The sequence below is a fragment of the Cannabis sativa genome, chromosome 1 (genome assembly GCF_029168945.1).
Source record: "Cannabis sativa cultivar Pink pepper isolate KNU-18-1 chromosome 1, ASM2916894v1, whole genome shotgun sequence".
Lineage (NCBI taxonomy): Eukaryota > Viridiplantae > Streptophyta > Magnoliopsida > Rosales > Cannabaceae > Cannabis > Cannabis sativa.
Window position 1 is genome coordinate 31,630,002 of NC_083601.1, and position 24,391 is coordinate 31,654,392.

The 24,391-nt window shown below is 34.3% G+C and overlaps 1 protein-coding gene across 2 annotated transcripts; it reads right to left on the reverse strand.

The window, feature by feature from the left end:
* Window positions 1-290: 290 nt before the first annotated feature.
* On the reverse strand, window positions 291-11,578 carry LOC115706009 (NAC domain containing protein 50). 2 transcript variants are annotated; one of them, XM_030633503.2, is made up of 5 exons: window positions 11,434-11,578; window positions 10,999-11,339; window positions 10,415-10,698; window positions 9,808-10,080; window positions 291-1,271 (listed from the first exon to the last, which is right to left on the reverse strand). In XM_030633503.2, exons 2-5 carry the CDS (start codon window positions 11,273-11,275, stop codon window positions 609-611), a joined length of 1,497 nt encoding a protein of 498 aa, XP_030489363.2. In that variant the 5' UTR covers window positions 11,276-11,339; window positions 11,434-11,578; the 3' UTR covers window positions 291-608. The 2 variants fall into 2 exon arrangements, with proteins under 2 accessions (XP_030489363.2, XP_030489364.2); XM_030633504.2 differs by having other exon boundaries at window positions 10,999-11,302; window positions 11,434-11,577.
* Between the last annotated feature and the right edge of the window lie 12,813 nt (window positions 11,579-24,391).

Below are 24,391 nucleotides of genomic sequence, written 5' to 3' on the forward strand. Positions count from 1 at the left end.
TCAGCAATCTATAGTAGGATCCCCTCAGACCCTTTCTTCTGTGTTCATATTCAGTAGACTAGCATTATCAAAATAGCAATAGTAGTAGCAGAAACAAACCCAAAACAGCTCAGTTTCCACTACCTTATGTCATGGGCAACATGCAAATGCACCAGAAAATAGTAATCAAAGAAAACCACACAAAAAATCTCTGCCAAGCTTCCAATTTATTGGACCGCAACTCATTCTCTGCAAAATTTGAAGATGAGTCTGGTCCCTTTTCCCTGTAAGAATTCACTCACCACAAAATCTTTGGAACTCAGAAGGATCTAGCTATTTAAATGAGACTAGATAAGGTTCAATTTAGAAACATGACGGTTTACGCTACAATTAACGTTCGACAGAGAAAAGCTAATGGACAACCTACAACTAAAAAGATATTACATTATTTAGTCTGCTATTTCATGATAAAATAGCCAATGACTCGATTACATAGGATAGAAAGTTTCCAACTCTGAGGGAAAACAATCCCCCAAAATAAACGACTGCGAAGACAAGAGAAGGGTCATAAGGACCAGCTGGGCCCCCGAAAAGTTCCCCCAGGTGAAGAAAATGGAATTATGAGTCCACTAGATACCTCCGCTGCTTCTTTTCAAATCACTGTTCTCTTTGTTGAGAACTTCAATTCTAGATTGAAGGATGTTAATCATTGCTTGGGCACTCATCATTTCGAATTTCAGAGTGTCTCTCTCTATAGATATCTGGTGAATTTCACGTTGCAGATCCTGAATGAATTTCAAGCAGCTAGGAGACAAAGCGGAATCAGTATTGCCAGCATCAAGCTCAGGAGGCACTGGAGTACTCTCCTTCGGTTCAATGGATTCTAACAGAGAATACTCCACCAATGCAGACAAAAAATTTCTTGTTGTCGGTGGTCTTGTTGTCGCTGTTGTGACTGTTGACATTGTTGTTGCGGCTGTTGTTGTTGAAGAGCTACGATCTTGAGCAGCTCCACCTGAGTTTTCTGAAGCAACACCATTGCTAGAACTCGAATCATTATGACGCCTTCTTTTATACATGAGCAGTGGTGAGGACACCCGGTCACCCAATGACAAGTGTTGCTGCTCATCTAACCCAGGTACAGAACGACCATCCAAACTATCTTCTCGATTAACCACACATGGCATTGTGTAGTCATCTTGTCTCTCAATCTTGCACACAGGTAAAACATTTTGTTTTTCTCTTGGAAGAACCAGAGCGTGATGAACATCCTTTTCAGTGGACTCAGTATCCTGAAAATGATTATTAACATCATATGCAAGCTTTCAATATAACATAAATGGAAGTACAATTTCAAAAAAAAAAGGTACATTACTAGGTTAAAAAGTATCTAATTTTATTTCAGGCAAAACAACATGATAAATGCAACTTGTAAAAGTAAAGAATCAGCACAATGCGATGTATCAACCATACACTAAAGCAGAACTCTACTGGAACTTGTTTAAACCAGATATCCCAAGTACATAAAATAAATTCTAAGTAACTAGATTTAAACATTATTTTCCTTATTTCTTCCAGCTACGGATTTAGAAATGATCTTGGCTTAGTTAGTTCTACTACCAAAAGATATTTTCAGTTCTCAGATACTTGAAGATTTGTGGAATATACAAAAATATCTACTAGTGTAAAAGCCTCCAAATCCAAGACAAACCAATCATCTAACATAAAAAGCATATCAATTTGGCCACAAAAAATGTCATTTTATTTTTTATTATCTTCTTCCTAACAAATCCCCAAAAACATCAGAGCAATCCACAACAAACCTTTACTTTTGCATACAAGAATTTGTCGAAATTCAAAGATGGGCAACAAAGAATATTTACCCCTTGCCCCCACGAAATTTTGATGATATAGTATGGTCCACAAGGTTATTCCACAAAGTATATGCAATGCTTCTTCACATTAAAGTCAGTAACTTCAAGAGAAACACTCATATGGAGGTTCATCTCCTTCAGCGTCGGGAATAAATAAATTCATCTACAGATGTTAGTGTGACAGTCAGTAGTCCCGTGATCCGTAAGGGGAAATACCGGGTAAGCTGTACAATCCCACACCGCCTGGGGAAGGTTAAGTGGGATGATTCTGAGACTGTGTAGGTATGGGACTACACAGTTGAAGAGAGCTTAAATGGATTGATTGGTACTACCTATGTCAACAAGGTGCATCTTGTTTTTCGGTAGCCCATCACGAAAGAACTCCACAGTTAAGCGTGCTTGACCTGGGAGCAATTTCAAGGATGGGTGACCTCCTGGGAAGTTTTCCCAGGATGCGTGCGAGTGAGGACAAAGCACGCTGAAAACACTCGTGTTGGTCTGTAGGGTCAGTCATCAGTCCATGAAGCAGCCAGAGTGCCGTACTCGTGTATAAGAGCCATTAGTCCGTGGGTGTAAGGACCCAATGGAGGCTTGAAGCGGGGACGTTACAAATGGTATCAGAGCCTTGACCCAGCCGGAAGTGTGGTCGACGAGGACGTCGGACCTCGTAAGGGGGGGTGATTGTGACAGTCAGTAGTCCCGTGATCCGTAAGGGGAAATACCGGGTAAGCTGTACAATCCCACACGCACAGGGAAGGTTAAGTGGGATGATTCTGAGACTGTGTAGGTATGGGACTACACAGTTGAAGAGAGCTTAAATGGATTGATTGGTACTACCTATGTCAACAAGGTGCATCTTGTTTTTCGGTAGCCCATCACGAAAGAACTCCACAGTTAAGCGTGCTTGACCTGGGAGCAATTTCAAGGATGGGTGACCTCCTGGGAAGTTTTCCCAGGATGCGTGCGAGTGAGGACAAAGCACGCTGAAAACACTCGTGTTGGTCTGTAGGGTCAGTCATCAGTCCATGAAGCAGCCAGAGTGCCGTACTCGTGTATAAGAGCCATTAGTCCGTGGGTGTAAGGACCCAATGGAGGCTTGAAGCGGGGACGTTACAGTTAGTTATTAAATAACCGAACATATAGCTAGTCTTAATCATGGGATTAAAACATATATAAACTAACAACTTTATCCTGACAATACATATGCATCTATAATATCCACTCTATGAAATTTGTAATCCTTTTAAAACACTAGCATTTTAAGATGCATTCCAATACACTGGGCTTCTTCGGGTCACTCAATGCTGTTATAAGCTTTGAAGACCTACTTGTTAGTTTCAGACCATAAATAAGCTCTCGCATCTTACACCAAGTGCTCTAATTTACTGTGTTTTCTTATTTTATCATCCTTCTGTAATTTGTCAAACTTCCTTTATTATAATTTCTTAATCAAGATCCCTCCAATCTCTCTATGCAGGTGGTGGTCTAAAACAGCTAAAATCATGCAAAACCCGCTTTGTGCAACTCAAAAATTAAAAATATGGAACAGTCAAGCATTATAAGTGTGATGGAAGAAAGGTATTTCACACATTAATAAAGTTCAACCCAAACAACTGTCAATGGATTCACCTAAGCAACCATGAATTTATTATAGATATGTTACATGACTACCTAATCTTGACAATTGACTAATTTCAAAATTTTCAAATTATAGATTGCAACATTTCAAGGAAAATATCAAGCATTCAAAATAACTATTTTTTTCAACCCCAACATTCCCGCAATCCTTCAACCAAGTCTATGAATACCAATCAATCTCTAATGAATGATTGTATCAATCTCTAATGAATGATTGTGAACTTCAAGAGAAGCATTCGTCAAAAGCAAATTCATCTCCGACCACCAATTTGTAAACACTGCATAACATAATAGTAGGATTTTAATCCAGTACAAATTCTCAGCATGCCTAAGTCTACTTCAAGTACTTTATGTTTGAGCATATACAAAACAAAGAATTTTTTTAATATTGTGATAGGAATTTCCTATCATTTTGGGTATAATCAGTAGCAAGATAAAAGAAAATAGAGCCAAACAGTAAAAACAATAGGAAATAGCAAGTATATTGATATTAGAGTGACAAAAGAGAACAAGTTTGCTGGGTATTCGAGAGACCCAGCTCTCTCCCAAGAGCTATAAGCTCACTTAACTAAATCATTCACACCCCAAAACCCTTCTATTACTCTCCTATTTATACAATCTCAATACTCCAATTACAATTACCTACTTACCCTCTTTATTTACTACCCTAAGGCCTAACAATACCGGCCGCCCGAAATTCACCTTGTCCTCAAGGTGAAGAACATGAAATCTTCAACTGCGGCTCATGGACGTCCTTTGTCGAAGAACCAAGTCAGCAGGTGGACGTTGTTCATACTGCGGAAGAGAACACACCATTCAGTAAGTCGACCTCGCTCAAAAAACCAGTTGAGCAAAGTCGCGTTCTTGCCTTTGGTAAGACAAACAAGTGACAGTGGAAATGTGGCCGCAAGTCGAACGATTGTCAAATTGAATCCCGAAACCCAAACAAGAAAACAATAGACATCTGAGTTTGCCACATGAGATATTGCTCCACCCCTCCTAGCTGTTGTCCTTTCGTTGTTAACAAAATTCAAACACATCAATTGGGTAGCTATTTTCATCACGCCATGTCGAAGACAAGAAGTTAGATCTGGTGCCAAAGCAGCTTCTTCATGGCTCGACCAGCGGGAAAATCCCCACAGAATTATTGTTCTGCCCTTGTCAATAATCTTGCTTCCTCCCAAATGGAATTCATCAAGTTCAACTGCCCTTTGCTCCCTCACTAAGCGAACTAACCCTTCTTCTGTTTTGTTGACGAAGTTTTCTGCAAGAGGAAATGTCTCCCTGCCCTTTATAATAAAATCTTCATAAGCCAAGTGAAGCTTATCCCTTTGCTGAAAATAATATTCAGCAGCCTTGATAACCCTCCAATTAAGAACATAAAACCCCATCAGTGTAGGAAGAGCACCCAAGATTGAGATTAGATGTTTAATTTCCATGACTTGTTTAACCAGCCCCTGCAAGGGATAGCCCCAGATATCACCAATTAACCAAATTGCAAACAGAAGATTATCACTAGGTGGCCCTTTTCCATACGAAATACCTGGTAAATTGCCAATCCCGATGGGTAAACGAGAGAAACAGGAACTACTCACCCAATTGTCATAGTTGTGCTTCACATGTAATACCTTAGCAAATATTTCTTTTTGTTGGTGCTCTTGCCCAAAACCAGTAGGAAAAAAATAGGGATTAGACAAAAAAATCCCAGGAATGAAAATTAAAATCTCATTCTTCCATCTTTGTCTATCACTTAGTACCCAAATGGTGTTATGTAAGCTTTGCCATGGAGGGTATTTTTGAACAATAAATTTTCTTCCCCTGTGGAAAATCCAACAAATATAAAGAGCATTCATTTTTTTAACATACACCATATCAGAATGTGAAGGTTGTCTTTCGGCCACCCTTATTTTTATTTTTTTTGTGTTCGGAGCTATGGTGTAGTACATCCATTGCATCTCCTTCTTGTAATACCAAGAAAACTTCAGGCCAACACCAGAGATGGGTACAAGTCGGAGTTCCTTCTTCCCAGGTGTCGACTGCCCTGGAGAAATTCCATACACTGGATTTATAGTTATCGAACCCTCCCCCAACAGTATTGTCGTCGTCTCCAACTCCGATGAACCCAACGCTATCGCCGGTATTGTGACATTCTTCATGACCGACCATCCATGGTCATTGTCGTCGATTTGGTGCTGATAACGATTGCCTTTCTGCCTTTCTCTAAACCAAAACAACATGACCGAATGGATCTTACCAGGATCCCATGAAGTTAACCCGATATGGAAATTAATTAATTCAACTTGTGTGTTTATATGGGCCGGGCTTTGGGCATTAGTGAGAGAGTTGGGCCTTATGTTGTTGAATTTTGTAGAGACAAAATTGAGCCCTAATTCCCAATTATAGGTCTTGATTCCTCTACAGCGAACAATATCGCAGTCATACAAACATGGTGGTTTGAACTCCTTCTTCTCCGACAAAGTCTCCATCGGCTTCTTCGCCGGCGTGATGCATGTCTTCTCCGACACTGGCAACCGGTCCCTAGCGTGGTGTAAGGCCGGTAACATACTCAACCCAAAATTGAAATCAGAAATCGTTGTTGTTCCGTCATTGACGGCATCGACAAATCGCTGGTTGTGTTTTCCACGATCAAAGAGTTTGTAAGCCACCATTGACAACAGTGGAGTGCTTCTTGTCCACGACGCATTACCAAACCGAGCTTGATGGCTTTTGGGTGGGAAGATCTGGCTCGAGTTCTCACTGTACCACATTGGTATCGTCCCCAGCCATGGTAGTTCGATCTTCGCCTGTGGTGATGCAATCTTTGTCGCTAGAATAAATTGATGGCTGGATATAATCTCTACTTCTTTTTCAGGGAGCAACTTTGATTTTAAGCCATGATTAGGATCCTTGATTTCCACCATTTTCGTTGGAGACTCGACAAGATTAACATATTGTTCCTTGTTTTTGCAACTCTTCCTTCTGGGTGCTAGTTTGATTACGGGACCTCAGCTGTCCTTCAACGAAGAATGCTTTGGCAATGACTTCAGGGAGTGTCCTTAGTTTATATTCACGAACTTTCTTCTTCACCTCTGCAGGAAGATTCCCAATAAACATGTCACAAAGAAAGGTTTCGGGAATATCCGACAACCTTGTTGCAATTGGAATGAACCGAACCCAGAACTCTAGCAATGAATCCTCATATCGGAGAGCCATCAATTCGTCAAACGGATCGTTATCAATTTTCGAGCAGCAATTGAATAACGTGGTGCGGAATTCCAACCAGTTTTTGATTGGATCTTGCTCCTCCACTGCTTGAAACCATCTCCAAGCAACATCCTCTAAACATGCTTGAGCCACAGCAACCTTCTTGCTTTCTGGGGTCTGATAAGCTTGGAAATATTCTTCTATGCAAAGAACCCAGCTATACGGGTCATCTCCATTAAAGAGCGGTAGTCTTGGCGCCATGACGGAGGTCACAAGATCATGCTCTGATACCATTTGATAGGAATTTCCTATCATTTTGGGTATAATCAGTAGCAAGATAAAAGAAAATAGAGCCAAACAGTAGAAACAATAGGAAATAGCAAGTATATTGATATTAGAGGGACAAAAGAGAACAAGTTTGCTGGGTATTCGAGAGACCCAGCTCTCTCCCAAGAGCTATAAGCTCACTTAACTAAATCATTCACCCCCCAAAACCCTTCTATTACTCTCCTATTTATACAATCTCAATACTCCAATTACAATTACCTAATTACCCTCTTTATTTACTACCCTAAGGCCTAACATATTGATCTTAAGGGGCATATTATATGTTTGGACAATCAAGGTTGGGATGATGAGAAGCTTGGGGCTCTAATCCCTTAGAACACTATAAAAAAGAGCTATTGTTCATATTGAGGTCAAATTGAACCACCTCTATACATTATTGTAGAATGCAGTGGCTTATCACCACTGATGCACTAAAGAGTAGCCAGACACTATTTCTATTCACTAACATTTAAGGAACAAAGAGACTGCGCAAGAGTTGGAAAGTATTTAATAGGTAGTAACTTAGCATAGAAAGATATGGCCGATTTTATGATTGTTATATCCGAACTTTATGGAAGTAAGTTGGACAAGATTGAGGAAAAATAAACTGAAGCGAGGAGCTAGACCTATAGTATTTTATAGTTAAAACATAATAAAAAAAAGTGAATGAGAAGGAATTTAATCTTTATCCAATACTAAATCAGGGAATATAAAATAAAATCAGCACCCAAACTGTCCTCACATCATAACAGTTTTTAACTTTATAAGTTCCATGGTTAGAATATTAAGAATTAAACTAAACTATGGAGGGGGGACCTCTAGAAATCCCCCTCATCAAAGAACTTATTTTGAATCTTAAGAGTGCTAACATATACTCACTCACCCAAATTCTTAAGCCAGCCTCAAGTGACATCATCACCAAAGTTATTTCACCCTAGTGTTGAACGACTAAGAATATAGTAGTCAGTGGTTTAATTGTTTCACACAAGAGTTATTGATTTCATGTATAGTATTCATCCTACTCTACTTCTTATCAAAGTTTATGCTTCCATATTCATTCTTTTAAAAAAAGAAAAAAAAAAGAATGAGAATGGAGAAGAATCAAGCAAATAAGGTATCATGATTTTCCTAACAAGGCTCGCATCTAGCTTTAAAGCCATCTACTACACCCTATCGAGTATCGAATATTTAGAAACTTTAATTAGATTTGAATCTCACATGTTTTTCATTTCAATTGCTAAAAGCAAGATGAGGAATAGAATAAGCAAAATTTCTATTTATACACCTTGTTGTACATTATTATTAAAAAAATAGGCGACTCACCAGTTCGTGCAATATTTAAGAAACATAAATTTTTTGCAATTGTTATGTAGATACTAGAGAGGTTCAATCCTTTCATCTTGTACAAGTCATGGTCCAAACTATTTAAGCTAACCCTCTTGAGTTATGCAAGAGAGAGGTGTTTACAGTATGGACAATGCGGTTTGAGGCCTATCTTGTAGACCACATTGCAAATGTGGTTTTAATCATTTCTAAAACCATGGGATTTGAATTCATGACTTCAAACTGCATATCCGCACTACACTACTTTTGCTATATTTTTTTCTTTCTGAATTCATGTAGAATTAAAATATAAGGAAAGATATTATAACTAAATTAAAATTTAAACTTGAAAATACACTTACAATGTTATTGTTTGGTAGGCAGAGAAGAGATGGGTGGATGGAGAGGGGTGGAGACAGAAGTGAAGGGGAAGTAGAATACATTGTTTGGTAGAGGGTGGGAGCAATGCTAGACATGGATTGATTCATGGATAGGGGAAACTAGATTCTGGAGGAGTAAGATATCTCAACCCTCTCATAGTAGCATGAATACAAATTCTCCCTTCCCATAGAATTTGTTGGTGAAGCCCTTAAGAATGTGTTTGTTAGTAGCTTGAAAGAAGACTAGAAAAGAACTGTAGTTGTTTGAACTGGTGGGATTGTTAAAAGTAATGGAGGTGGAAAATGAGATTGAAGAGAAGAATTAAGTTGCAACGAGGAACAAAGGAAGCAGCTACGCAGTCTTTGAATGTGACAACTAATTAGAATGTCTACCAATTAGAAAATATATACCAATTTGAATGTGAAGTTGCTGCCATTACAAGAGGTGACCAACACATAGCAAGCAAGTTTAGTACAATACAAGAAAGATGGATGTAAAAGATTTACAATCAAGTATCAAGCACAATGGATAAAGACTTTGCTTCAGGTGTGACAAGAAATTTTCAGCAAGTCATAGATGCATGACTAAAAACTAAGAATATTGTTTGATCATCATATTAGGAGAAGCCATGGCGGACTTTGAAAATATCTTATTCGTTAATAAGCTAAGTAAAAGGCAACACTAGGAGCTTCTGCCTCAATCAAAAAGAACATATACACTATCAGCTTCTACCTCAATCAAAAATATCATATAAACTATCAGCTTCTACCTCAATCAAAAATATCATATAAACTATCAGCTGCTCCAACATGTTTTCAAAGCATCCACAACAGTCTCACACAAATTCAAAGAAGCCTAAATTAACCCTTTAAATTATTGCGAATCAAAATGTAAGCATAGAAAATGTAATATATCTCAATTTAAAAACTCTGCCAACCATTATGAAAATTGAGAAGCATGTTGATCAATCACTTAGTTTCATCGCAATTATATCACCAAAAACATGTTGGGAGACAAATCAAAAATCCAGACTTTTGTAGCACATAAAGAATAATATAAACTAAATCATTAGAGCACAAACCTTCTGAATGGTATCTCCTTCAATATATGTATCACACGTATTTCTTTCGATAGATGTCCCATGGTTATTTCCTTCAGCACATACAATTTCATTGTTCCCTCCAACATTCTTGTTGCAACCAGGCGCAGCTGCTACATCATCCCCATTATTTATTCCAGGCACCACCGCAGATTCATCGTCTTCCCACTCCTCCTCAATAAAAGGTGCATATCGCTGCCCACTTGGTGGTCCTATATTACTCTTGTGAAATATTCTACACAGCACAAAGGCATCCTTTCCCGCCCAAAAAGAGAAATATGTACAATAATAGTTAGATAAAAAACAGACACCATAACATTGCAATCGAACATAAAAGGACTATGATGTTTGGCTGCTGAAGAAAATCTAGGCAGAGACAACTATCAACTTCTAGGTACTCCAGTTCATTAACGCCAACAATAAACCTCACATGTAGACTTTCCTATGACCATCAAGCAACATCAAAAACCGTAATTGTTAAGCAAAAATGGATACATTTCCAATTATCTTCTCTCAAATGAAACTGGATTGCATGAAAACATAAAAACACATACAAAAAGCATTAAACAAGTTCTGGTCAAGGCCTTACCTGAGTTGCACCACCTCTACCTCTTTCCAATTCTTCCTCTACAAGTCTGTATTCATGCATAACCCAATTAGTCCTTTTACCATCTGGTGCTCGCCCACTATGAAAAACCAAAGTTTTCTTCAATCCAACGGTCTTGGAGTCACGCTTGACCGGCCTATCATTTCCAGTTGCCTTCCAGTACCCTTGATTCGTTGCCCTGTTCATCCTAGCCCCGTTACCATACTTCTTGTCCAATGCACTGAAAAAATAGTACTCTTGGTCCCTGCTCTTCAAACTTGACTTATCTATAGAGTCCAACCAAACAAATAAGATAGTAACAAATGACTAAGCACAAATGAAAATGCTAAGTGTCAACCATACAAAAGACAAGGCTCAACAAAATGTAGCCTGGAAAAACACAAATCAGTGCCAACAAGCTAGAACCCACTCCGAACTGACAACAAAGTAAGCTCGCAAAAATACAAAAAGCCCAGAAAACTCAAGGAAAATTGAATGTAACAACACCCATTCATACACCCAAAATATTAATAAAAAATAAAAATTAATAAATTAATAAAATAAAGAGTAAAGAGTTGAGTTTTCACCTCCAAGGTCCCAAGGCTCGCTTTTGTAGACATCAACCTCAGTTATGGCGTTAAATCGAAAGGTCTTACCACAAACCTTTCGCTTGAGGTAATAAATAACGAGCTCTTCGTCAGTGGGGTGGAACCTGAACCCCGGGGCCAAAGTAGGCGCCGCGGGCGTCTTGGCTTGCGGCGCAAGGCGAGTTTTTTCCGATGGCACAGAGAGGGATAGAGAAGGCGGTGAAGTCGGCGGAGCCGCCATAGCACGCTGAGCTGCCACTAAGGATTCACGACCCATCAGCGAAAAAAAGACAAGCTTTGGATTCTGACAACCAAATAATGGATTTGGCTGGTTAGGGTTTCTGAGTTTGAGAGAGAAATGAAAACAAAATCAGTAATATTAAGGCAGAAAAATGAGTTTGAAGCTTTGATTGATGTTGAAGAAACTGCAGGTACCTTAAATTGCAAGAAACCCTTCTGAGAAGAGAAAGAGGAGTGATAAAACGAAAAGGGTGTCTCTCTCTCTCTCTCCTCTCTCTAAGTTATTAAGCTTATGTATGTATATCTCTCTGTGTTTTGGTTTATCATTTTTTTATCATTATTTTATTTTTTTTTATATTGAATAATTGATAAGAAAATGACAGTTTCATTGTAGTGACAAAAATCATTTCTACACCATCTTTAGTTGAAAATAAAACATACCTGCATTATGTAATTACACATATGGTAAAACTATTATTATTGTGAATAAATAATTTTAGTGTATAATAATAACTATAATAATAATAATAAAAAAAATTGGGTGACGTTGTGGTGCCACCTGGAAAAGGGTTTGTGCTTTTAAGTTTTAACCATTTTGTGTTAAGACTGTTCTTAGTTACTCCTCCTCAGTATATGGGTTTACTTGTGCTCTGTTCATTTCACCTACTTTGTTTTTCTGATATAATGTGGCATAAACTAAGTAATACATTTAATGCTTTTAAATTTTCCTAAATAATAAAAAGAGTAGTTTATAAAAAATAAATATATAAATAAATGTAGTAATGACATGACGAGTTTGCATAAAATCAAAAAAATACAATATTGGTGTCGATTTGTTTTTTTTTTCTCCATTTAATTTAATAAGAGCATATATATACACTTGAAAGAAAAGATAAGGTAACATTGTTAGTGGTCATATACATATTATTAATATTTAAAATTATAATAAATTAATCTTTTTTATATAAATTTTAATGGTAACATTTATTTAATTACACAAACTCTATCAGTGGATTATACAAGTTTTTTTTTTTGTTGATAATTTTTTATCACAGCTAGCATTTATCCACTAAATTTAACTTAAAATCAACAAATGTTATACATAATAAGTGATAATGTGTATAGATAAAGAGTAGTGATAAGTGTCCTTGCCAAACTCAAGAATCAATATAATTTTAATGTCTTCATTCAAAAAATATGTGTATCGATTTTAATTATTATTTTTATTGATCTCACTTACTAAATTAAAATATGTATATATATATACTTTTTTTTTTTTGGTTAATTAGGATTTTTACCTTTGAATTTTGACATGTATCACATCATGTCTGTTGAACTTTTTTTACCGTTAAAAATTCTCCTTGAATTATTGAGATTGTTAGATTTAAGGATTTTTGTCTAATTTTATTTAATTTTATTATTTCAATGATTATTTATGTACTAAATCATGCTCCCCAGACTTTGATATCTACTAAACATGTCTCTCAAACTTTGACATGTACTAAATCATGCCCCCTGAACTTTCATCCATGTTGGACTTTTTTTACTAAAATTGGATAAAAGTCCTTAAATTCAACAATCTCAATAGTTCATGAGGCATTTTTAACGACTTTAAAAGTTTATGAGGTATGATTTAGTACATGTCAAAGTTCGAAAGGTAAAAATCCTAATTAGCCTATTTTTTGGATAAAAATTGTGTGCACATATTGCACAAAATATTGACTAAAATATAGATGATTGTTCAAGAGTACTATTGGTTTCTAGTACTTTTTTTAGTGTCATATCGTTATTGGTGTAATTAAATAGCAAGTCCTATATAATTTAAGAAAATAAGTTTTAAAGAATATCATTAACCAATCATAAAATGAGATTTATATAAGGTGTTGGATAGCACTGCTATCCAATAACAATGCTCTAAAATATAACACGAAGTAATATTTATTTTTAGAAAAATATCTCAACTACCAAGATCAAGAGTAATAAAACTCAACAAAAATAGGGGTGAGAATGCATTAGAGTAGTATTTGCTATTAATAAGCTAAATACAACTTTGATAATCCGACCACCAAACAGTGCTAGAGAATGTTGTAAGAGCGACTCTAGCTAAAGTATAAGCTACAACACTAAAATCTCTAAGACAATGCAAAAAATAAACATCTTTAAAATCATTATAAAAATTACTAATTTCATCCAAGACAAGACCTAAAGAGAAAATTAGAGAAACTTTACTCATCACTTCAAAATAAAGACAACGTAGGGGTGTTGAGGGAGGCTAAAGCCTACCCTGAGATTTGAAAATATATTAATATACAACTTTTGTTTACATATATACATAGTAATTAAATAGAATAATTAGTTAAGATGCTTTAAATTTACATGGGAGACCATGTTTCGAATCCCATTGCCCTTTTTTATGTGTATTACTTTTTATTTATTAGAAAAAAACAAATGAAGTAGAAAGTTCAAATTAGGTTCAAACTTATGACCACTACAATATGTTGCTAAACCATCAGTCCACTTAAATTTAGCTATTTATTTATTATTTTGGATTATATTAAATGTATAACTAAGTCCACCATAAATTTAATCATGGGTCTGCCACTGTTCTAGGCACCAAACAGTAAAAGCAAGAACGATGCCCAAATAATCACGCACTACCATACCAAGACCACTACAAATACTAATTATTTATAACAAGAACGATACACACGAAGTAATATGTTAATTATTTGTAATCCATTTACAATTATTTTAAGTAGGGCCAATTGTGTCATAAAATATTTAGGGCTTGTTTGGTACACTGTATTTTATTGTATAGTATTACATAAGTTGTATTGTGTTGTAATATTGTATAATATTATTTAATGTAATGTTATATTTAATATTGTCATGTTAATGGTTGTGTAAAATTATATTATTTTTACTATAAATTTGGATTCGGACCCCAATCTTGGACCACGACCCCGATCTTGACTCAGACTCACTCACGACCCAAACTCCAAACTCGGAGCTCGAACCCGAACTCAAACTAGCCCCGAACCCTAATCTAAGACTAGTTCTAAATATTATAATTTAAGCTAATACAAATTATTTATGTATATTAAACAGTACAATTTATTTTGTATTAAAATTTATGATGGTAATAATTAGGGAAATTTGCGGCAAAAGTCCCTAAAACGTTCAGTTTGATACAGATAAGTCCCCAACCTCCAAAAATAGCAGCAATAGTCCTCAAGGTCATGTTTTTTATTTGTCCGTTGGTCTCTAAGTTAACAGATCCGTTAAACCCATTTTAAATGCCACATGTCGAAATATTATTGGTGGGTGTTATTATTTTAATTTAAAAATAAAAATAAAAATAAAAATAAATAAATAAATAATTTAAAAAATATATATTTTTTCTTTTTCTTTTTCTTTTCTTTTTCTTTTCTTCTTCTTCTTCTTCTTCTTCGTTTTCTGCTTCGTTTTCTTCTTCGTCTGCTTCGTCAACCTTGTGAACAAGGTTCTTCGGTTTCTTCGTCTTCTCACTGTCATAAACCCACCAACCCCCAACCCTTTCTCTTCTTCTTCTTCCTCCTCCTTTCTCCTATTGCCTTTGTTCTTTTTCGTCGATGGCAGCCACCAACACCATCTTTCCGTCAACCACAAACCTAGAACCCAGCTAAATACAAAACCTTGTCGAAGGTATAGAGCTTTTTCTGTCCACCTGCACACACACAAACACGGACACAGAATGGCTCTTAGCTTAGGAACTCAAATATAATGGGCGTTTTGGCTGCCACAACCGATACCCATAAGAAATTTGGGCATTAACGAAAGAAAGAAACAGAGAGACGAGAGAGAGGACCATCAACGAGGAAACCTGTGATTGTTTCCATCTGGGTTCATGATAGTGAAGGAAGGCCGTCAAACCGAGCAAAAATGAGAGAGAGAGAGAGAGAGAGAGAGAGAGAGAGAGAGAGAGAGAGAGAGAGAGAGAGAGAGAGAGAGAGAGAGAGAGAGACGAGCACCTGTGATTGTTTCCATCTGGGTATTTTGGGTTATCGTACTAGAGGGGTGAGGGTCATTGAAGACAGTAAACAGAGAGAGGGAGAGAGGTCTCTGGCAGCTGAGGAGGTTTTGGTTAGAGATTTAGGGTTTTTTTTTTTTTTTAGGTCTCTGGCAGACGAAGAAGATGAAGAAGAAGAAAGAAAAAGAAAAAGAAAAAAAATATATTTTTAAATAATATATTTATATATTTATTTTTATTTTTATTTTTTAAAATTAAAATAATAATTTCGACCAATAATATTTCGACACGTGACAATTTTAGAAAAGTAAACGGCTCAGTTAAAATTAGGACTAACGGACAAATAAAAAATATGACCTTGAGGACTATTGCCGCTATTTTTCGAGGTTGGGGACTTATCTGTATCAAACTGAATTTTTTGAGGTCTTTTGTCGCAAATTTCCCTAATAATTAATACTATACAAAATTACTCAAACATAATATTTATTATTATTTAATACAATACGATATTTATACATTCTTCAAAACAAGCCCTTATCACATTATTTTGTATCATATTTTAGTAATTAAATTGGGTTGAGGGAATTATAGATGTACAAATTAATATCCTTCCTAAAGCTCATTATTAAAAGCTTTTCTCATGGCTTTAGTTCAATTTGTAAGAGCACTCACAACAAGTGAGTTGTAATAGCTAAAAGGTAAAAAAAATTGTTAAGAGCTTAAAATTAAACTCCAACAAATGCTTTAAACCCTTAGCTATTATAACTCATCCTAAACTCCGAGAAATTCTTCTCTACATTTAGCTCATGAATAGTAAAGAGGTAAAACATATTTTATATTTTTTCTTTCTCTCTTTCACTAAATTAATTAATTTTTTTATTATTCTTTTTACTCATTATTTTTTTTTCTTTAATTAATAAAATAAATGTAAAAAATATAATATTTAAAGATATAGAGAAAAATATAGAGAATCTGATATATGATGTAATGTAAATGTGTGAGGTAAAATAAAAAAAATGGAATTTTAGTAAAGTATTTTAAAGAATAGAGTAGAGAAGTTGTAACGCCCTAAACAATTAGGCACGCTACCCAAACTACTTATGAAAGCCTAATCCCTTAGACGGGATTACTAATCAAAATAGCGCAGAATTTAAACTTTTATATTAAAAAGAATGAAAATAGAACTTGTAATAATCTAAACTTTTAAACAGTTGGGATCCCAAAAATATTTACAAACTTTATTACAAGTCTTTTTCTTTCAGCCGGCCTAAGCGGCAAAATAGAGTTTCAAAATACATCGCTGGTAGACCCTTAACCCGCTTGCTATGAAATGGCTTGAACATGTACATTCTTCACCCAGCTCCTGAACTCATGGCTGATCAGCTAATGCCTTACCCTTTCCTGCACAGTAGAGCACCCGTGAGCCAAGCCCAGCAAGATAGTATAACATAACAATAATAATAATAATATGATCATCATACTATTTAAACAATAATGCCATTCATATATGTCTGTGTGTCACAAACCTGCATGTTACACTCACATGTCTATTTATGTCTATGTGGCGTAGACCTATGTATTGCGCTCACACATCTATTTATATCTACGTGGCGTAGACCTACGTGTTGCTCTCACACGTCTAAATACAATAAGGCCTTAGAATTGGTTCATCTCAGTTATGGTTACCGAGTACAACCTGATTATGCCTTAAGCGCATAACCCTTGAACCTCATTACATATGACATGACATGGCATTTTCATACATATATCACTAAGGTAATAACCCTAGGCAACTATACCATTCCTATTAGGGTAATAACCCTAATCCCGATTATTAAACGATCATACATATCACTTTCAATATAAGCGCCACTGCGCATACTCTACGTGCTAATCACTGTCTTACCTGTTGTCCCGCAACTGACAGAGATTCCGAATCCCCGGGTGCTCCTGATCAGGTGCCGGTAATCCTAGTCACACAAATCTGAGATTTTCACACATAGGGTTAACCCCTGGTTCCATACTCATAAAATTCAATCATGGCATTTAAAATTCAGATAAGCATACAGAGCTCGGAACGAGCTTTCCAACGATATAAAGAATTCCCAAATCGGAGTTCGGAATAAAAAGTTACAAAATTTCAAAGTTCGAACTCAATCTGCCCAAAAACATGAGGGTGGGTCGCGGCATGCCCAAGCCATGCCGCGACACCTGGGACGAACCTCCAGGTTCCATCTGTTATAAATATTTTACCAGAATCTAGATTTACTACCATGTATGTTTCATGAACATCCTAATATGAATTCTAAAATAATGAAATAAACACATATAAAGTTTAGGAAACCTTACATTGGGTGCAGCAGAATATAATGACTCCTTCCGTTCAGATCTCTAGCCCTTGATTCCTTTCTGTAGCAAAACATAATCAAGATCTGAACCTGGATCTCTTTCTCTCCTTCCTTTGATGCAGATTCTCCTTATTCATTGGATTCTACACAATCTTCCACACTATGATTGAGGTACTGTTTGCTGTGTGTGGGCACTACTCTTTCACTAGGTATTTCGAAATTGAAGAGAAGAAAAGAGAAGAAGAGTGGTGGCTATGAGGCTCAGGTTTTTCTCTGAGAGAAAATAAGATGCAAGTCCATAGTTTCCTGAAGCCATCACTTTCTATTTATAGAATGCCATCTAGGTTTAGGTTAGAATTGTATGGCATTAAAATAATGAAAAATATAAATGGTAAACCCTATACAAAGTGGCCAGCCATATTAGTGGAGAATGGGCCTCACTTTGTAATTTTGCTATTTTGTCATTTCTCAATCCCATTTTCTCAAAAATGCTAATTTTCCAATTCAACCATTTGTTTGAAATTTTTTTACCAGGATCTTAGATCTACTCACAAGTATGTTTATTAACATCCTAAATATGAACTTTCTAAAACGATGAAATAAACACATATAAAGTTTAAGAAACCTTACATTGGGTGCAGCGGAATATAATGACTCCTTCCGTTCAGATATCTAGCCCTTGATTCCTTTACGTAGCGAGCATTATCAATATACGAACCTGGATCTCTTTCTCGAATCACTTGATCTTTGAATCTCCTTTGCTGATGATCTTTCTTCACGATCTTCCTCACTATGATTGAGGTATCACTTGATGTGTGTGGGCACTACTCTAATCACTAAGGATTTCGAAATTCATTGAAGAAGAAGAGAGAGAGTGGTCAGCTAAAGATAGGGAGAGAGAAAGGCTCAGGTTTTTCTCTGAAGGAAAAATAGAAAATTTTAGTGTGTCTTTCTGAGCCTTCCTTTTATTTATAGCATTCCACTTAGGGTTAGGTTTGAATTATTTGGCATTAAAATAATGAAAAAATCGGTTTAAATTTCCTACAAAAGTGAGGGCCCTATACTAGTGGATTTGGGCCTCACTTTTTGCAATTTTGCGGTTTTATCTTTTACGCATCGATTTTCTCAAAAATGCCAATTTTCTAATTCAACCATTTAAATGCCAATTCTAACTATTTAATAACTATAAATAATTATTAAATAATATTGTCATTTATCATATTTATTAATTGAACCATACAAAGTATCATAATTAACAAATATGCCCCTATAAACTCTTTCTTTACAATTTCGCCCTTACTTAGTGAAAAATTCACAAATAGACATAGTCTAATTTGAGAATTATAATTGATTAATCAAAACCAATTACATGAGTCTTACAAGCAATATTATCTCAACTAGTGGGGGGACCATGGGTCTATATAACCGAGCTTCCAATAAGTAGATCAAGAAATTTATGTTAAAATTCACTAACTTATTAATTCTTCGTTGAATCCACGCACAGAACTTAGAATTGCACTCTCAGTATATAGAATGCTCTATATGTTCCACCATATAAACACATCATTAGTTATCCATTGTTATAATCCTAATGTGATCAATGATCCTGTATATGAATGATCTACAGTAAAGGGATTAAATTACGGGTACACCCTGTGTATTTATTCCTTAAAACACTTGACCTAGTATAAATGATATTTCGGCTTATGTGAAATGAGTACTCCACCATTTATGTTCGTTTGGTCAAGCTCGAAGGAGATCATCCTTTGCTTACTATTCGCCGAGATAGAAGCTATAGATTCCATGTTTATGATAGCGCTCCCAATTTGTACCTTATCGTGTTCCCAAAATGTACGTATCACTTTGACCTAAAAGTAGGCTTAACTAACAAATCAAAGAACACGAATAGCCTTTCAAGATTGAGCCTTTAATCATATCGGGATTAAGATCATTTGATCTAGGATCAACTAGGCGATATTGACTTGAATAGATATTACGGTAAGTTTAATAAATCTAAGTCAAAGTTCAATATCGAGTCCTTCCGATGCATACTCCATGCATCCAACACGAGCTTTACTTTAACCAATGCTCGGAAAGAACATAGCATTTCTCCAAATGCAAGTAAACTCTCTTGTAGATTATCATATCGGTAAAACCTGTGTACGATAAATCTAGGAAACTTTATTCACATAGTCATGTTTACTTTCCAATGTGTTGACGGCACAATAAACAGGATCAAGTATGTGAAAAGGGTTTCAGATGAATTTATACATTATGTACATATAATCATGAAATAAATCATGTGAACCATGCAACATTAAATGTTATTTCGATCTATATTAATAAGTAAATCTGATTATATTGAAATGAGTTTTATTTAGGGCATAAAACCCAACAAACTCCCACTTGCACTAATATAAAACAAAAGTGCGTTTCAAATAATCTCAACACTTTGATATACAAATCAAGTGTAGTAGTAGTAAACTCCTCGTAATAGGATACGAAAAGGTTGAATTAACCACAACCTTTTCTCCACCATTACTCTTCCTTAATCACAAAATCATTGATAATGTGAAATTCCTCTCTATATCTCTACTCTCTTAGGGATGCTTGGATTCTATACCTTTGGCAACTATTTTTGGTTAATCGGGAAATTAACACTAGTAGTTTAAGGCAATTTGGAATGGTGCCAAAGATGTATAGAACTTTCCTTAGACCGAATAAGTACCTTTCTGCGGCTTTAACATTCGGTCCACTTTACGGTAGACCTAGAGACTTCAGATAGGTTTTTACACTTCTCCAAAATCACTATTCCACCCCCAGAGTAACCACCATCTTATCAGAAAGATTTTCTAGCACATAGGCAAATTTCAAAAATCTGATATGGTGTAGTATAAGAGTTTTAAACACATCCTTATAGACTAACATATAGTTCCTCTTCTTTATCTTAAGATTTACTTGATTGTCTTCCAATGTTCATCTCCTGGATTAATCTGATACCTACTCATTACTCCCACAATAAATGGCAGTGTATGCGTCTAAGGCATACAAAAGCATATCTAAGACCTCTCACTGTTGATGTAAGAAATTCTTTCATGGCTTTATCTTTTCTGGAATAGTTGAGACTTTTCCTTAGATAAAATCTATGCCTAAGAAGTTGTGAAGCTTACATAGATTGCCATTAGAAAGAAAATGCTTGACATCTTACTAAAGTAAGTTGCTTGCATTAGAGTAAGTAATTACCAGGTATACCATAAGCCATAGGTTTAGATAAACTCAAACCTATAATGCTAGGAACAGGAAGTTTTGTTAAGTCCATTGAATGGACTTATAAACGAAAATTTCCTTTTATGTCCTTGTAATAGAAAACTTTAAGTTACTCCATGTGAATGGATTAAACCATAGTTCTATTGGCTTTCTTCTTAGTTTCTTATCTTGACAATCCATTACTTGTTTAAACTCTGAATGGATTTTAATCACTAGTATCTCCCAAGTCATAAGAAGGTGAGTTTCACAGAAACTCTCCCACTACGACAAGGTACCGTGAATTATGTCGAAGAAAACTAAATGGTATTAACCTCTTTGTTTGTGACAAGACAACGAGGCGAGTGGGATCATCATATATTATATAAGATGATAGAACACTTTTGGAATCAAGAATTAAATATCTCCTTTATTTGCTACTTGTTTCAGACTTAGTCATTTTCTTAGAAAAGTAGTATTTGTTTGAACAAACACTTTCTTATCTATTGACAATGGGATGGTCTACCCCTAATCACTTAGAATAGCTAACAAACCATGGTTAACAGTTCTAGCTTTTCTTAAGATTTTGATTAGGTCATCCATGAATCTAGTAATGATTTACATTAAGTATACAACCATTACATCATTCTGAAATTGTATTACCATAGAAGGATTTAGACAATGACTAGTAACTAATCATCGACATGCAACTCGAAATTTGTGGGGAGGTAAGTTTGGATATAATTCAAAAATCAATTTAATGATCTTTGAACCGCATATCTACTAACTATTTTTCCACCCATCGATTCGCAGATCTTTAACCACTTACCTTAATGGTTTTAACCATTCTTTAGAAATTAATGAAATTTTTCAAACATTTCAAATTTCTTGCTAAAAGGTATAATCTAGAGTTATCGTTTTAAGAATACAACGAAAAACTCATATCCACCCCTGAATGTACATCCATCTACGAATGAGATGAACTACTTTCAGTGGATATAGGCATATTATCTCTTTGCAGAGATTGATCATGTCAAATTCACTATGAACAAGATACAAATGCCATAGATTAAAAAAAATGTGGTAGTATTTTTTTGATGACATAGGTTTAGTTACATCAAAGAGTTCTTAGAATAGTGCAAGTGGATCCTGGTCACAGAATACCTAACTCATATTCCATACGGTTTTGAATCCATTAATAAAAGATGGATATTTAAACACTTGAGAAAGTGTATTTGTATTGTATACGGAATTAGAAATATAAGAAAATTTGTTTGGATTCTAAAATTAAAGTCAAAGACTTAAATTCAACCAAATATAATGAGTAATTCTTTCTTGGACCACCACTTACTAATACAAACTCTAAAGTCGATTTGCCCATACAAGTAGGAGATTTCTAAGATTGAGGATTTATATCAATTGAGAATAGAATTTCGGGATTATAATCATAAGCGTCATTTAATTTCTTAAGAGAAAATATAATGACATGAAATGATTTATAGACCATTCATCCAATGATATATTTTTAAAGCTAATTCGAAATGAATAAGCTAAGAGAAATTAGGATAATTTCGTTTATAAATAAGAATCCAACGATGCTTCGATTAGTGAAAGACAAAGTAATCTTATTTATGTAATCTTCTTATTTTATATTGTAAAAATACTAGTCTAAGGTGTCATCAATTGATGAACAGTTAGATGTCGCATATACAATACTTATCTTTCGAGATCTTACACTATTATGTATGTCTAATGGTGAAAATCCACTAGGATTTACTCATTAGATAAACAAACATGTTGGACCAACGATGAAGATTCGAAATTAATCTACAACTTAATAACGAGAAAATAACATGGTTCAATATAAATTCATACACAATTCGAAATTATAAACATATAGAAGTAGGAATGACTAGTGAAAATACTAAAACATACAATCCTAAATAATTTCCAAGGTTTTCAATAAGGCGATACAAAGGTCCGGTGGCGAGAGTCAAAGCATCATTTATTGAATAGAGTTGTCGCTCATCTAAAATAGAAACCATTCTAGCAACCTTTTATTCGATCAAAATAAGAATCCAACGTTGTCCGTAGGCGAGAGTCAAGGTTATTCTCATTTTATGAGCTTACACCATTGTTTCATGTTTCATAAGTTTATCTCTAAGTAGTCACGTAGGAGAGTCTAATAGAGACGAAAACTTACAAAACACTTATCAAATGAAATCTTACGGTGTTAAATGCGTTCAACGAATAACCATCCATAGGGGGACGAAGTGGCGTCTCGAGGTTATATTGAAAACATTTAACTTTTGTAAGACCAACAATGGAGATCGAATATCTTAATAATAATCGAGCTCATTATTTAAAGTGAGTTGTATTTTCTTTGATTCTCTTTATTTAATTTATTTATTTTAAATATATATTTATTTAAAATTTCCAATTTAGAATGAAAAATTCTAAATATAAATTTTAATTTAAAATATATAGATTGCATTTCGAAAAATTAAAGTATTTAAGAATACAATTTTCAAAAATGCATGTTAAAATAAAAAATTAATCCTGGAAAAATTATTCTAATTTAATGTTGGCCCAAAATTAATTAATAAAATTAATTTACAACAAAAAATATAATTTTCCTATTTAATTAAATATATAAGAAAAATTTCAAATATTTAAGTATGATGATGAAAATCATCTTAAATATTAATTTTCTATTTAATTAAATACACTAGAAAAATACTTCAAGCAAAAATATCATCTATCTAGATTTTCCTTTGACTAATTAATTCAATTTCTAATAATATACTTTAATTCAATTTATTTTAAATTAATCAATAAATGAAAAAATCATTGATTTAAGTTGATCCAAGAATTAATTAAAATAATTAATTAATTTACAACTTAATCTATTTTTCAAGATAAAATTCAAAATTCTAGCATTTAAGAAATGCAATTTCGAAAATTGATTAATAAAATAAAGAAAAAAATATATTTTGAAAATTATTTAAATTTAGTTGAAAAAATAAATTTCAACTAAAAATAATTTTCTATTTAATTAAATGTCATGAAAAAGAAATATTTAAGTATGATGATAAAAATCAACTTAGATATTTAATTTTCAAATTAATTAAATGTATTAAATTCAAGAAATAAATAATTAAGTGTAGAGAAGGCTTAATTATTAATTTCTAGTTTAATACTAGGAAAAATATACTTAAAATAAATTGTACCAAAATTAATTAAATAATTAATTTCACAATTTATAATATTTTCCTATTTAATATTAGAAATAATAAGTAGTCTAGAAATAACTATCTAGAAAATATCTTATTTGACTAAGTATCTTTTCCACAAAATTTGAAAAAATATCTAATTTAAGTTGTATTAGAAAAAATCTAGAACTTAAATATTTTTTTAAATTTAAATTTAATTAAATATCAAAAATTAAGTTGTAACCACTTAATTTGAAAATATTCCATTTTAAGTTAATATTCGAAAAGATATTAACTTAAAAAATATCTAAAGAATCTTAATAACCAATGCCTAAAATTCC

Excerpts from the sequence above, each read along its gene's own strand:
- LOC115706009 (XM_030633503.2), bottom strand. The coding sequence starts at position 11,275 with ATGGGTCGTGAATCCTTAGTGGCAGCTCAGCGTGCTATGGCGGCTCCG. Across the intron at positions 10,081-10,414 it reads GTAGAGGTGGTGCAACTCAG|GATGCCTTTGTGCTGTGTAG; the intron begins GTAAGGCCTTGA and ends TGGGCGGGAAAG. Across the intron at positions 1,272-9,807 it reads AAGGAGATACCATTCAGAAG|GATACTGAGTCCACTGAAAA; the intron begins GTTTGTGCTCTA and ends AATCATTTTCAG.